Source organism: Corvus moneduloides, chromosome 4 (genome assembly GCF_009650955.1).
Source record: "Corvus moneduloides isolate bCorMon1 chromosome 4, bCorMon1.pri, whole genome shotgun sequence".
Classification (NCBI taxonomy): domain Eukaryota; kingdom Metazoa; phylum Chordata; class Aves; order Passeriformes; family Corvidae; genus Corvus; species Corvus moneduloides.
The window spans coordinates 48,275,145-48,291,772 of NC_045479.1; the positions used below are offsets into that span (position 1 = coordinate 48,275,145).

At 36.2% G+C, this 16,628-nt stretch overlaps 1 protein-coding gene across 1 annotated transcript in view; it reads right to left on the reverse strand.

Moving 5' to 3' along the window:
* Positions 1-1,557: 1,557 nt before the first annotated feature.
* Positions 1,558-16,628, reverse strand: part of BMT2 (base methyltransferase of 25S rRNA 2 homolog) — a 36,262-nt gene continuing 21,191 nt past the window's right edge. Inside the window, exons 3-5 of the mRNA XM_032107676.1 lie at positions 14,951-15,124; positions 9,449-9,563; positions 1,558-4,851 (exon numbers count right to left, since the gene is read on the reverse strand). Of these exons, the coding sequence (XP_031963567.1) occupies positions 4,222-4,851; positions 9,449-9,563; positions 14,951-15,124 (919 nt within the window). The 3' untranslated portion in view covers positions 1,558-4,221. The remainder of the gene's footprint in view (positions 4,852-9,448; positions 9,564-14,950; positions 15,125-16,628) is intronic.

Below are 16,628 nucleotides of genomic sequence, written 5' to 3' on the forward strand. Positions count from 1 at the left end.
TCTTCACCCTCTGGTCCGGCGAGACAGGTGCCACTTCCTGGGTCTCGGAGTGCGTTTCTCCACACTCAGTGTTGGAAATGCACGTTTTGAATTGGCACTCGCAGGCAGGTGAGCAAATAGCTGGAAGGTTCTGGATCACAGTAACTCTAGGCCATGGCTGAGAGAGGCAAAACAAGAGGAGTTTGAATGAAACTCGGGGAGTGCTGCTCAGGGGCTCTGTGAACTGCAGGTGGGCTGGGCTGCTGCGGAGACGCATCCTTTGTTCCTGTAATTCTTCATCACAACCAGCACCTTCTGCCCCTAGTCAAGAAGCACTAGGGCAGCCTAAATATCGAAACTTGCCCGTCTTTCCTCACTCAATTATTCAAACAACTGATTCACAAGAATCTCAGTCATTCCCAAAATTATTGCACCTCTTGGTAAAACTGGCCCAAAGGCCTAAAAATTAACATGGGTTAAAAACAACAATAAACAAAACCAATGAACCTCCCAAACAAACAAACAAACAAAAGCCCAACAAAACAAAAAAATCCACAAGCTAACAGGTTTTCCTTTAACAAGCACTACGGTAGAAATCTCAGTTGCCTAGTGAGGGTCACATGCTTCAGATAGCTGTACCAGCATCATGGACAACACTTAAGTGGTACTGTATCAGTCCAATCGTGATCTTGTTATACTCCTCAAGATTCTTGGTGAATCTTTCACTTAAAAGATTAAAATAACCCAACTAAGTTTCTGTGCAAGTTTGTGAAATGAAACCTTTCTAAAAAAACACCTTGCTATTCTACAGGTTGAAAACAATTGAGGGAAATAGAAAAAGGAGGAAAAACGAGCGGAAAACCTGCTGCTGATTCATGGAGATATGATTAAAAAGCCTTAGAATGACCACACTTTTAAAGTCAGTCAGCAAGTCTTCCTGAAGCAGAAAAAGGCAGAAAGGATCTGCAGGAAGCAATACTGAGCACAGCTGTGAAATTATATTTACTCATCTTCACTGTCTCTTAAGAGACCAGAATACACCAGGTAGGCTGTGCAGTGCTAGGGACACACTTCAGTTCTGCTGAAATCCAGTCTTCCTAGAACTTGTATCTGAGCAGGAGCCTTGAATTTTCAGTTATTTGGTTTTGCCACTGCCATCCTTTTCCCAACACCTCCAGTATTCAGAATCACAATGTAGAAAAATACAATAATGACGTCAAAGGGGCAACATACAATGGGTGCTGCAAAAATATTTCAGTGCGCTAGAGAAGAAATTAAGAACATGTAGAGAGAGATCAGAGGAAGTGCATTGGAAAGTGGTCACAGCTAAGCAGGCAGGCAAAGGAATATGATAACAGAATCAGCTGGAGGAACTTCAAAACCCTTCTGAAAAGCAAAGACCTCAACTGAGATGTAGAAGATGAAACTGAAGTACCAAATTGAACATTGTTATGGGTTATAAAATAAACCCAAGACAACTATCTCCTTGAAAATAAATAGCTTTGCATTGATTTCACTGGATTTCAGCATCAACAGATTGTACAGAAACAAAAAAAACCACAATAGCTCTATCCCAAAGAATTTTTAAAAATGTTTTCAGTTTTTCATTTTTTTTTAATAAATGTGCTTTGTTCACAAAAGTAGTGACATAAAAGACAACAGAAATGCCAATACACATTTTCTTCCTTTTCTTCTCCAGCACTTTAAGAATGAAAGATCTCTTGCACAGTCATAATTTTCGAATATTTCATAACCTAGAAATAATCTTCTTGCACCAAAGCCAAATATACAACAACTCCTGATATTCACCACTTTATTATTCAGGGAGGTGTAAGTATTTATGTAAATCACACTGTCCTCCTCCACCACAATCTACTGTCCCTTGTGAAACAATACAAACCAAACCAAACCAAACAACAAAAAATCCCACAAAACCAAATAACCAACAAACCCACTTTGGGTATTTAGAATGATCAGCAAGAAAACCAAGCTGTTATGAATCTCAGGTCCCTTAACCACAGTGTTATCATCGACCTCCCAAAAAGGAGGATAAAAAAGATATTTTGGGGGATAATCTTGATCTGAATTTCATTTTTTTGTATATGAATCACAAACCAATTTACAGTAATCAATGCCAATGCATATGTTTGATGGTGTACTACTTGTTTTTAAACCAAGTATCAGTTAAAATATTAGGTATACTTTGAAGAATGCACATATTAACTTCCCATAAACAGTTGAATTTACAGCAGCAATATTTTAACATGAGCACTGCTGGAATAAGTGGTTAATTGGGAAGAAAGGCTTTGAATGACAAACATTTTAATGAAAATACTGACTTAAAGCCAGTTTTGAAGCCACTGTGTATTTCATTAGAGAAGTATTCTCGGTAACAAAAATTAACAAGTGAACCGTGACTCTTGTATGTCTAACCTTAATTCTTTTTTTCTTTTTATACATCAGAATAGAATTGTTTGGTTTGTATAACTCTATCATTCAGATTGAATAACAAATTTGAATTAGGTATTTTGGAATGCTTTAAATTCAAGAAGGGACACAAAAAGCTTATGTTAAAGAATACAGCACCACAGTCCAGATCACATTTGAGTGTAAGCTGGACCAATGCAATTGCTCTATGTAGAAAATACTATAAAAGAAAAACAGGTAGGTCAGACTGTGACACATTCAGTGCAAAACTTCAATGGAAGGAGTAAGTTTCATTTTTGTAGCAAACACTGTAAAATCCACACTACAACTTCAATTTATCTAGCAACTTTCATATTATAAATATGTGGCAGTTTAATATGGTGTAAGATATATTTCATCACAATCACCTGTGAAACTGTATTAGTATTTTTTCACCAACTTTCAGAAGTCAGAAATAAATCATGATGTGGCACCTAGTTAAAATCATTTACTACTAGGCACTTACATATAGATTTAAGAGCCTAATATTAAAATCTGAAAATTCTGGCCATTATTTTTAAATTGAGGGAAATATAAGCTAAACTAATAATGAATCCTCTTTTTTTAACCACTGAGCAGAATTGATTTTTCTGCAAAAACTCACAGATTCATTACACAAGTTAAAAACTTCATAGATGTAAAAATACATGTTTCCTCTCCTTACAGTGCAGACCAGTTTTCAGTTAGCTATGGAGTTTTTATTTAACTGAAGACTTTTAGGTCCTACTACAGCAAACAAAAAGTGTATGTTAATTTCACTTGTGTGGTCAGAATTACATGGCTTTATGCAAATATGTGTATCCTTGAAAAACTTGTACAATTATGTTTCTTTTTACAAAATCAGTTTGTAGTCACTGGCCAGCTTAGAAGGTCTACAAATAAGGACAATTCAAGAAAAAGTTGTTTCTTTCTAAAATGCATAAATAATTTACTTTAAAACATGACAAAACCCACCCTGTCCCCCAAAAACACAGTTGGAAGGGAACACAGAACACCATAGTTGGGGAAATACTGATATATGTTAGTGCTTGTATACTCATAAAATTGCAAAAGATATTCCAGCTTTGAAGTGAAACATAATTGTCTAGACGTACCATACTCTTCTGGGGAAAAAGCCTCTTCAGAAATTGCTGTTTATGCAATGAAATTACACAGTATGTATAACTATGGATGAACAGATTCCTGTGTTTTGGTGTTATGTCAAGAGGGCTGCAATAAACAGAAAATCAAATGTGCAAGCATTGTAGTTTCTCCAGCCCGGGCTTAACCAGAGCGAAACAAATTTTGGAAGAAAAAAGTTTTGTTCCATAATTAAGAAGGGACATTTGTAACCAAGTGTCTTAACCTATCTGCACATTTAATTAAAGTGCAAATTATTTCTTCCTACATACACTTCTCAGAAGCCCACCAACTCCAGTGCCTTAAGCTCAACCACACTGAGTTAAAATACTGAAACAACATTTAACAAATTAAATAGAATTCACACTTCACAGCACTAAAGAAAAGAATGGTACCTTTCTTGAAAAAAGAATAGTGATACAAATCTAAAGAAAGTAACAGCAATTTATGCTATGACATGAGTCATTTGCATAAAACTTGTATTTTTTCACTTTCATACAAGAATAAATTTTAAAATTCAAAAGTAGAAAAAAATAGCAAACTCTGTAAACCTTTGCATTTTCTTTATGCAAACCATTTTTCTGTGTTGAGCCCATGTTAGTATAGCAAAATTAGTTAAGCAAGAGATTTTACTGAAAGGGCATTTCAACGACTACATTAACTTAGAAGCAATATAGGATCTTCTAGCTCATAGAAAGGAATAGAACTAGACTGGCTTTCTCCAGAGTCTGAGTCATAGGGAGCATCAGGTAGCTCCATAAAACCGTAAGCTAGCTGTTCATCTTCTGTGTCTGACCGAACATAGCAGGCAGTGTTGGAATACTCCTCATCCTCTATAGTGTTGAAATCCTGTGGGATATACAACATGCCTGGGTAGTTCCTGCTAACTAAGTCACTTGTTGTTTGCAGGGAAGTTTTCCTAAATGCCATCAGGTGCATGTGAGAAAACTTGGAATACTTGAAGCGTTTAAAACCCAAGGACTCTATGGCAATTTTCCAGCTTTTCATCATCATAGCCCGGCGATTCTGATGAGATGAATCAGGAGTTATTACAAGCAATAAGCCATTTAATACTAGAAGTTCATGTGCCTTCTTGCAGCATATCCATCGTTGATAGGGTGATGGAAAGTAAGAAAGAAGAAGTGAGAAAACAACAACATGGAACAGTTCTCCAGGTAGAGAATCAATGGGATTTTTCAGTTGCTTAAGAAAGGCATCTATAGCATCTTGTGCCAGTTGAAGAGGTTGCTGAATTTGAAGATTTAGGAAGTCACATTTGTATACGCTCTGGTGGAGTGAAAGAAACAGAACATCAAGGTTAGTTTAGAAGAGCAAATACAACCAAAATCCACAGAAAAATCAGTGATTCCCTTAAAGAAATGTCAAGCCTGCTGAACATTCCTCTTGCTATTAAATCAATCAATCTAAAAGAAAAATTTAACACACATGCAAGATTTTAGATGTGCAGTATTTTACTAGAGATTTGATAGCAGAGAACTGTTAATTAAAAAAATATCCTCAAAAGAAAAAAGTATTGAATCAACTATCTCACAAAATGTTTAAGAATTCAGAACATTGCTTGTGTTTTTACAGGTGCTGAAAGCCTTTTATAGGTTTTTGTAAACCTGAAATAAGTAATTAGAAACTAAATTTGATACCTCAGAATTTCTACCAGTTCTTTAAAAACAATCCAAATCCTCAGTAGTTTGGTCACTTGGAAAAAAGTGTCACTTTTTTTACTGGTAAAGACACAAGGAATAACAAGGCAATACACATTTTAAAGCTACAACACACTGACTGCTTTGCAGCAGTGATGTAGATCCATGTTTTAACTTCGCTGTAAATGCAAAGTGTAGTGGTACACATTTGGGCAGTTATCAAAGCTAAGGAACTACACATCATCTGTTGATCATTTGTGCACTCAAGCTGTCAAAGACTGGAAATGACATCACAATACAACATACAGAGAACAAATTCTTAACATCCTTAATCACAAAGCATTCAAGAAGTAAACGCATGTACTTTAGTGAATTAAAGTTTTGGCACTTCATATCAAAACCTGGGACTGACTTTTCATATAAAAAGGTAGTAAGAGATAATGTTGTGATCTGATAGCCACAAAAATTCTTTATTAATGCCTAGAGAATGTGCAGTGAATGACAGACACTAAACAGGTAAGCAAATACGAAAGCAGACACAAAACATTCTGTGGAACACATCTGAAAGGTGGAATTAAATCTGTTGCATTTTAATACCATAAAAATATCTATAGTGTGTTTTATGAAGCAATATTCAAAAAAGATTGCTAGAACACTATTGCAAGAGTATTCATAAAGGAACTAATATGCACAATTGTATTCAAGTAGAAGAGAATGTTATTTCTGTCCATATAAAATCACAGTCTCTTCTGAGAGTAAGCAGAAAATTACAAAAAATAATCAATGTTCAAAAAAATCTGATTTATTTTTCATTAGCTTTAATCTTGGCCTTCAATATGCAAAGATCTAGAAAAAGACTTGCATTATGTGGCTATAACCAAGAAATTTTAATTGCAACCATTATACCTGTAGGGCTATATTCTGTTTCCCTGTAATACTGAGAACAGGAAATTAACTGTAGCGATTTCATTATATCCTCTAATAAGTTTCAAAAGAAATAAGCATTTTGAAAACTGATTGTTCAGAGCGACATGCTAACTTTACTTAGAACTTCAAAACTTCAAGACTTAAAAAGTTAGTGGTTACACATATACAGTTGAAAAAACCAATTTAGACTGCAAGTATTTCTGAGTAGTGGAGGAACACAAGTTAGTTATGCAGAAATAATGTTAAAGACAATTTCAGGACTAAGGTATATTTTAAGTGGAATCTGTAACCAGCTTTAGGACAAAGATGCTGCTAAACTGGAGTTTGCTACTAAACTTCAGGTATCCAAGTCTTGAACTGATGTTTAACTCCTCATAGACACTGAAACAACAGTAACATCTCACTGCGTCCACTGACACCTAAGAACACAATCCTACCTATGTAAATAATTTTCACAGATATTTCACAGAATATTCTGAGTTGGAAGGGACCCTCAAGTATCGGGACACATATTCTAATTTTTAACTCCAGTACCCTTCCAGCCACTTTTTTTTTTTGGTCTCAGACTATATGTACTCCAACACAACATCTGCTGCAAACTCCAGTCTCAGTTTCCATCCTCCTAGCTTCTAATAATGTATGTTTCCCTTCCCTCAGTATACTTTACATGCGGACACTGGAAATGAGTGAATGCTGCCTAACTAAAGAAAATAATTGATCTTTTCTCAGTAAGCAGTTTCCCTCTCTCTCAAAACCCAAAACCCTTCAATGGAAATATTTCCATATTCATGTATCTACAGTTTGCATTCTCTGTATATGAAACAGAAATTCTAAAAATTTTGAAGACATTTATCCTTTAGTTACATAACTAACATTTCAGTTCCTTTCCTAGTATTTCCACAATTACATCCTTCTTATTCCTCCAAATTAATTGAAGTATTACTCAACTAGTCTATATCCAAAACATTTCTATATGAAGGTGGATAATCTTTTTTTATTTAAGAAAGAATTATTTAATCCTCTAATCAACGTTATTCAAGAACGTGGCTTTGTAAGAAGCCTCTGAGCTTCAATTTGTTTCAAAAGGTTCTTTTGATAAAGATACTTCAAAAGATACTTTAGTATCTCACCCAAGAAACCTGCTAAATCAGCAAATTTTACCAGTTCTTTTACTTTCAGCTTTTACCACAAGTTATCATGATCAATTTTTCAGGTCAGGAGATGACATTAACTACCACAACAAACCTCTGGCTTTTATTCCAAAAACCTTAAATCAGCCCAGTCAACTGCTGGCCTAGAGATAAATTAATTCAAGAGGTTATGGTGCTGATGCAGCTCTAAGTAGAGTAATCTTCAGTACATCAGGGCTCATTAATTCTGTTTTGCAGGTAGGACTAAGCTTATTCTAGGAGATGCATTTGACTGCTCAAACTATACTCTCTGTCCCTCCAAGAATGCTTGCACAGCCAGGCTTCAAGATACTCTGAACAAGCCAAAGCATCCAAGAGAATCAAAGATGTTGGTGAGTCTGAGACAGGCCTCAGAGCAAGCATGTGTGTAACCACATGTACATTAGAACTCTGGGAAGCTCCTACCATAAAGCTATGGTACTAACCACGTCAGACGACCAGAAATCAATTATCTCATTGTTCATTTGTACTTGGAGAGAATCTAAAGGACTAGCTAGTACACAGAAATTGCTTGTGTTCCTCCATTAAATCCATAGAAGTTATTTTTTCAAGACTTTTACCAATAGTGGTTTTGGTCACTGTACATTTAAATTTATTTTCATGAGAACAAATGTAGCTTTCTTATGAAAACAGAACGACAGATTAGAAGATAGAAAAACGTTAACTAGGCATACTCAAAAATGAACGTTTAGGTTCAACTCATGTAATGTTAGGTACCTAGGCTGCCATTATAGTCACTGGAGAATTAGTCAATACAGAACACAATTCACCTCACCATCAAACAGCAGGTATTTAGGTTTAAGTGCTTTTAATAGATCTTCACTGACTGGAATTGGAACTTAGAACCTGAGATGTAGACACTGAGGATCTATATATCATAGCTAGAAATTCACTTGCCATGTATTTCCATTTTAAATGCCAGAGGCTGCCATTTCAGTGGCATGTGACTTTTTTACTTCCTGTGTCATGCCCAGCAGCCCTACACAGTCCTACAGCCTCCAAAGTGGTGGAAAGCAATCATGCTGCCTGTGTTTCAAATTAGGCAAGACGAAATCTACTCAAAGTTTGTGTTTCAGACAGAACTAACATTGAATTGCTTTTAAAAGCAATTTATCAGACCCAAATTTTTAAAGAATATCTTTCAGTATCAGCATATATGCAAAAATACAAATGAGGTGTTAATGGACAGAACACGGTAACAACAACAACAAACGACCAGGCATTTCGCATGTAAATCACACTGCAGCAAAAATAAGAGAACATCACTTTTCAGTTAATGGTATTATTTCACCTGTACACTTCTTTTCATCTCTCCACTTTTAAAGAGGGTTACCTTAGGCCACAGATTTTAACAGAGCCTGATTTTTAACTGTAAGTAGTCAAGGTGTGTATAGTCAAAGGCTTTTCTGTTTTCTGCCAGAAACGTATTTCCGTATATTTTTAATAATTTTTATTCCACCTTATCCTTTTGCCTGGTTGATAAATGCAATTAATGCTGACAGAAATTGGGTCAAGAGCAAAAGACAAAGAACATACGATGACAGCAGAATTAAGGCATTTGAGAACCCTACTGCCTAGAGAAAATGAAGCAATTTGCCCCAAACGAGCTGATAAATTTGTCCTCTGGACTGTGGAAGTTCAAAAATATTTCTAGCAATAAACAGAAATGCTCCCTTATAGTGCACTGCTGATTACTAAATCTCCCCAGAAAAACCCACCAAATACAGTCACTGATCATTTCCTTTGGTCAGTGAATGCAGCTTCTGAGAGGTTCTTGCCTAAGGATAAGCCTACTTAATTGTTATTTATACCTTTTAAGATGCAGGGACTCATCTGAAATACCACTGAAAGATGGCTACTAAAATTTTCCAATTTCAAGATTAGAAACGCCATTATAAAGGCATAGCTATGGGAAAAAATCGTATTTTTAGAAGAAAACACAACTAGGACTTAAAGCCTGTTCACAGGAAAGAATGCAGTGTTTAGTTCCTACTAAAACAGATATTTAGAAAACCTATAAGTATTAAACATACTTTTTTTACAGTCAGTTTGAGGCATTCCAAAAATCTGAGGATCAAATTTATATTAAATACCGCAAACATTACATACCTCAACAGCTGGAACAATGTCTATGCCAACTGTAAGAAATTCTTCAAACTTCAGAAATGGATTAAAGCAGCTACCAACATCAAGTAATCTGATCTTTCCCAAGGAGTGAAGAAACCTAAGGAGCAGCAAGAATTAAGTTTTATTAAGTGTAACTTTTAAAGCTACATTCTGAGTTACAATTTCACATAACTAATGCAAAAGATTCTCACAGAACACCACAGTAGTGACTAATAGAAGTGAATGCCTTACTTCAGCTGCTGAGATACCCAAAGAACCAAGTTCTGTCAGTGAAAGCAGATGGTCCTCAAGCAGAAGAGTTTTGTTCAGAGCACCAGTAATACTACTAACTTGTGCACTTGTAGTAAGTAAATAAAATGGGAAATTGTGTGTCCACTAGACAGGCTTTCTCATATTGTTTTGTGTTTCTCACTTAACTTTTTTTCTGTGGTATTCACTAATTTTGAAGTCACACTAGACACCAGAGTTAAAATTTTGTGAGTTGAAAAGGGAAACTGAGAACAACTACATAAGTGCCTCATTTACAGGGCTGCAATCTAAAAAAATTCCATGATGATTTGTAACATCTTAGAATATCCAAAATCCATTAACAGAGGCAAACAAAGTCACAGCTTTCGCAGGGACTTCACAGAGAAGAGAATAACTTTTCCAGAAAGCAAATGTTTTTTGCTTCAAGTTTCTGTAGCCAAAACCAATTGGCATCTCCAAAATACCACTTTCTGGGAAAGGCTCAGCCCTGGAGAGAACTGCAAAAAAACTTTCAGAAACAGATGTGCAGGGCCAATAGAGTAAAACCAAAAACAACGTGCCTGTACTCATAGCAACAACAAAGCAGTAAGGAATACTGCAGGGAAAAAAAGCCTCTAAGCAGCAATAAGAACTGTTGGGCTCTCTGGGCTCCTTCTGGACTCCCAGTAACCTACCAGAGAAAGGATGTTGGAAAAACAAAAGAAAATGTCTCATTGCATTCGGCAAAATAATAAGGCCAAGTTTAAGCATTTTGCTTCTACATGGAATAGAAGATATCCAGGGCATTCTTCTCTCAAAATACTATCATGACCAAGGCAAACAGTGCAAAAATTACCTCTAAGTTAAAGCTGCAAATGCTACGAAGCTGCCCTGTAAGTCAATCAGTACTGGAGTGAGATTTCAGAATGAAGATGAAAGCAACAATTTTTCCAGACTTGGAACAGGAGTTTGGATACTGTGTAGGCAGATCCTAGTAGCCATAAATCACAAAGGGCTCAAGTCAAGTAGTGTCTTTTCCCACATAAGAGCAATATGAGGTTTCTCATACCATTGTATCCCCTTGTCTAGCAAATGGAGACACTAATGGCAGATTCTTCCTCATTCAAACACAAAAATGCATGCCTATATGTATTGCTTGCATTCTATATGAGTCAAATATGGTAACAACAAATCAATGGACACATGGGACACAGGAAGCATTACAAGAGGAGAGAGGACTCTACAGTGCAGAGAAAACTTCCCATAAAAAAGAGAGAGCCTCTAGAAATCTAGAGATGTTCCCTTTAAAGTGTTCAATGAAATACTTGTACAGATTAAAATTAAGCAGCAAATCCCAGAAGCCTCTAATTTCCAGGACAGCCACTTCACCTATGGTACAGTGAGAAAAAATCACTACAACGTATTCTGTCTTCCTATTTACAAAACGTGCCTTCTTTGCTGCAGTGTTATTTTTGACTGCTTAAAGGGGACACTACTTCATACTACTGCAGCTTTGGAGCTGTAGTAGCTTGTGGAAAGCTACAACTCTGTATTCTGAACTAATCAGAACCCAGAAATTCTCATCTACACTAATAGACAACAAAACTAAGACATCTGATCCAGGGCAAATTCACTCTGATAGGTGTGTCACATCCAAGGAGTCTCGTTGACTATGTTCAATGCAAATATACTTTGAAACCATAAAAGTAGCAGATTCAGATGCTCACTTGCGTCTCGACTTCCTGTTGCTTGTCAGGTTTTGCTGCCTCTTGGAATACAGACGCAATGATTCAGTAGCAATTCTCAGGCTGTCAGTTATCAGCAGGAATAGGATACTAGTTAGGTGCTTGAAAAAATTTTGAAGCTCTTCAGAAGCACTTAGATACTGTTACCAACATACACAGAGAGCAGGGACCACTGATTTCTGCGCTCTGAAGATCACTAGTTCAGATACCTACTTTTCAGCACTGTAACTCTTAGGTCAGATTCCTCAGTGAGACTGTAACTGTAATCTGCACGACAATCATGGAGCCAGTGACTCTGTTAGAAATGTACTCTCGTTGAATTCCTTGTTAATCACCTTCAGCTCCATGTCTCCTAATGATTTTCAGTCAAGGCAACATTAACAGTATGGGAACTACTTTGCCACTGTAAGTAATCTCCAAGCACATCTTGCATCCACAGTTCTTAAATGCATTCGTGTGCAGGTAGAAAAAACAAAATGTGAGTAGGTAAATTGTAAGAAACTGTAAAAGAAGTGGACATAGTCTGGAAAATGAGTGCATTTTAAATACATCCCACAATTGTTTTATTTAAGAAGTTGTCACTGCCCACAGCAGGGTGGCTGGAACTAGATGATCCTGAAGGTCCCATCCAATCCAAACAGTTCTATGACTCTAACTTGATTAAATGGACTCCAGCTCTTGACTATTAGCCCCCTTAAAAATGCATCAATGCATTCAACTAGGTGCTGTACAGCTAAGTGACATTTTCTCTTGGAAGTAGATAAAAATAGAACAGTTGCTTGGCCATAAGAAAAGTCACTTATCTCTGACATGAATCACTTCAAGTGCTGATTGTCTTTTTTACAGTTTTAAATTACTGTATTATTTATCAAGCATGGGAGGGGAAATAATTCATGAGCCTTATGCTGCTGCCAGAAGAGAAGAACAAATACATAAACCTGGTTCTGAGGGGTAACACTGCTAGGCCTCAAACCTTTCATAACATCCACACATAAACACACCCAACAGGAAGATGTAGCTGTCTGAGATACATATGAAAGAAGGAATGATAGGTTGTACCTTCAGAAGTCAAATCACTATCTGAAAGAATCCATACCAAAATGGTTGTGATTTTTACCACTAAGGATAAAAAGCAAGACTGTTTAATTTGACACAAAAAGAAGAGAAACAATACTCAAACAGAGAAAGCAAAGGTGGGGGACTGATTTATTGAAGGGAGGAGCTGTTAAACAGCATATAACAGCCACTTTTATCTCAAATAACTGAGTCACTTTGATGTCCAGCTTCACAGCAGGTGCAGTTGTAATGTTTCTAATTACATGTAGAGAACTCATTCTGGGATGGAACGAAGTAACATGGACAAGTGGAAAGGCTTACTTTTCATATAGATGAAAGCAAAGAAAAGGACTGCTCACATTAATTGTTTTTGAGAGACTCAACTTTATTCTGGCAAAGAGGTGAGCAACATGACCTACTCGAACTGGGTTCATCAAAGTTGCTGACATTCAGACCTGCAGTTAACTTTGCACTTCTGGTTCCTGTATTTCTCACCATACCCTTTAAGAGCTGATGGAATGCCTACTTCTCTTCACATCTCCCAGCATCTTTTTTACTACCTGTAGAACTTTCTATTACCAAGCTAGCTTTGCTCCTTACCAAGCAAAGTACAGTCTCTCTACAATGGCTTGTAAGGTAAGTTCAGAAAGAGCTCCTACCATTTTTAATAATACTTGAGAGAGGATTATGTATGGGATGAACAGAATTACTGTCTTTACACCTACCAGGATAAAACAAAAAGTCACAGGCTTAGTCTTACTGATAGACAAACCCACAACTCTTATTTGTAGTGTTACATGACCAGAATGGAGTGACTGTCTTTAAACACTGTGTGGAGATTCCCTCATACCCCTTGTACCAAATTTGAGACTTCACTACTAGATCAGTGTAGACATGATAAAAAAGCATTTCAGGAGAGATCTCTGCTTTGTGTAATACACAATCCATTTTCTTTCTGATAAACTCTGTAATTTCTTCTAAAAGGCAGCAAGAAAGAAACAGAATTTTGATTTCTCTGGGCAACTTAGACCAGTTATGCCTTGTTGTTGAAGGTCTGTACAGCTACTAATAACCTTACGATCATTAGTAGCTTACTCAGGTAAATATTATAAAACTTGCCTTCACCAGGTATGTTTTTAGAGGTGTGTATAAAGTTTTGAGAATGAAAATAAAAATCATCAGCACTCACTGTATTAACAAATACTTTTAAAATAATTTATAAAAATTCTCTATTAGCTCCTTTCTGTACACATTAGTCAGACCAAAAGAGAAGGCTACAAACAACTAGTAGCAAGCAGGCAGGTGAAGTTAGCTCTGCAACAGCCAATATTAACTGCAGAAAGTAGGAAGACAGAGAGAGCTAATGCTTTATCCTGACAATGCCTCCCACTGGTAGCCAGTTTTAAAGCTTGTATGATTATCAAACCTATTGATTTAAACAAACATGAGAGACACAAAAGATAGTGGCTCCTAAGCACAGACACACCTACTAATAAGATTAGTAACATGTCATTCTCTCCCTAACCGATACTACATCTAGCTTCAAGTAAGTGCTGATCACATCAGACATGCTACAATGATGAGGAAAAAAATCTCTTTACACAACAGAAAAAACACTATTGCAGGAAGTTCTAAGAACAAGTCCATAAAGAATATGAAACAAATCACAAGTGTATTTTTAACAGATTCTATGCTTACGCATTCATTATTTCACTGCACTTGCAAAATATGAATTTTTTTCCATCACACATGGAATAGCCACAAGCATGACCCATGTTATTTAGGAAAAAAAAAATGGAGGGTGGGACTTCAGAATTAATAAAGTTAGCCCTGGATGCCAAAAATAAAATTCTTACATGAGTGAAGGTCACAAAGAAAATTAAAACTGTCGTTTGGAAAATACCTCAAGGATACTACAAGTTCTGCAAAGCCAGTCATCAGAAAGCTAGCGCATTAAAATTTAAGGGTTGTAATTCCAAATTGCTTTTGAAGTGTGTAATTGGAATCAAGAGTTTCTCTGCAATTATTTATGAAGAGAAAGTTTTAAGTACTCTGATATTTACATTTGGCACTTAGTACTTACATAAGCAATTGACTTTTCAACAGTGCTGAACAGCCATTAGATTCTAACTTAATTAACATCTCCCTTATTTCACCTCAAGGTTTAATATAAATTGCTTTGCACACCAATGACATATTAAAGTGAAATTGCTCTAGCACTTAAATGAAGATGACTAAGTTGTCATTCTCAAGCAATTTTTTTTTTGGCATTCAACAAAATATACTACAACATAAACAGCTCTTGGAATGTATATATTCACATGAAAATGCCCCTTCTTAACTATCAAAAATACATCAGACTGATCTAACACGATATGGGGAAAAATATGTTGGGGTAAGTTTTAACACTCAAAAAAGGGAGAAAAAAAAAGTCTGAAAACCAAGTCAAACTTACTCTTCTGTCATAGTTTCATGATTTGTCAAGCCAAAGTTAGGCAAAGGATCTTCAATCTTGGGAGTCTGAGGAACATTTAAAGCTGGAGTGGTCTTAGAAGTAAGAAGTGCTCTTTTTTCATCTTTCTCAAGTGCTTTTCTTTTTCCACCATTCTGAAAATATTCTCGGCATACACTGAAAAGACAAAAAGAAACATTCCCCAGGAAAACTGAATGCTCTTGTTAGTTATTACTATAGCTAAGACACATACCAGAGGTTTAAGAGATACAAGTGCAGTCAGCTTTTAAACAAATCTGGATTTTATTTCAGCTTTGGTAAATCAGCTTTAAAAAAGATGTGATACACCCAGCAACACACTTAAAGTTGAGTGGTGGGTTGTTGGGGTTTTTTTCCCCCCCAAATTATGCCGTAAGTCACAGCTGAGTAACCAGATTCAAAATACTTTTATCTGGATAGACTTTTAAAGTAAGACAGCAGAAGTCTAGTCAGAATATTGCCAGAAGGTAAACATCAGCTCAGTTCTCCACTATAGCGCAAAGAGTTATCAAGTAGCTCCCTGTAAATACAAGGTTTTGAAATGTGTGTCTTGCTGGCACATAAACTGAGGGAAAAGAAACATAATCCAGATTTATGCGCAAACTTACATCCACCAGTTTTTAATTTTAATTGAGTTTGCCTGGGTCTATTTTGTTTTAAGTAACATATAGTAGATGTATTATTGTGAAAGACTTATTTTAGGTTTCAGTTTTTCCCCATATTTACTTATTTTCCTTAGAGAAACCAGAATGAAATAATCTAATCATACTTGAACAAAAATATTAGCCAGTTTAAAGAAATTAATGTCACCAAAAAAGTTATATAACTTTTGTGTACTTCAACCAGTAGTCAGCATTAGTGTATGAGAAGCACTATGCTTGAGAATAACTGAATTTCACCCACAAAATATAACTAGAACTGGAAAAAAATTGTTGCTGTGAAATTAAAAAGCCGGACACGCCCTACACAATTCAGTTTTTTTAATTAAATGTGCCAGCCAAGTATTTGCACAGAAATTTTAACAGAAATACTACTTGTTAGAATAATGTTTTCCTAACAACCCATTTTTATGATGCTTTCTTGAAATTCACTCCATTTTCCTCTAATAAAACTGCAGAGGTTTGTCAGAAACATTCCAGAAAACATAAATTCAAGTGTAGTTAAATAATACCTTATACAAAGCAGAATCAAGATAATGACACTTCCCATCAGATTTAAGAATGGACATGCTAGTATAATGTTGCATTTAAATCATAAATAGTGACAAGGACACCTGGAATACACAGGGCTTATCTAAGGTTTGGTGATATTTTAGGCATCAAATATACTCAATCTCTTCATCATGTAAGATGTGAAGGACAATGAGAAAAAGTCAACGGAGTGGCATTGAGTTTCTTAGATGGAAACATACACAAACAGATAGAAGTACCGATAGAAGTCCCTTTACCCCAAGATAGGTAGGAAAGAAGCACCTTGAATCAGAAATGTGTAATCACAGAATGGGTCATGTTAGAAAGGACCCCAGTGGGTCATCTGGTCCAACCTCCCTGCTCAAACAGGGTCATCCCAGAGCACATGGCACAGGATTGCATCCAGAGGGTTCTGGAATATTTTCAGTGAGGAAGACTCCACCTCTCTGTGC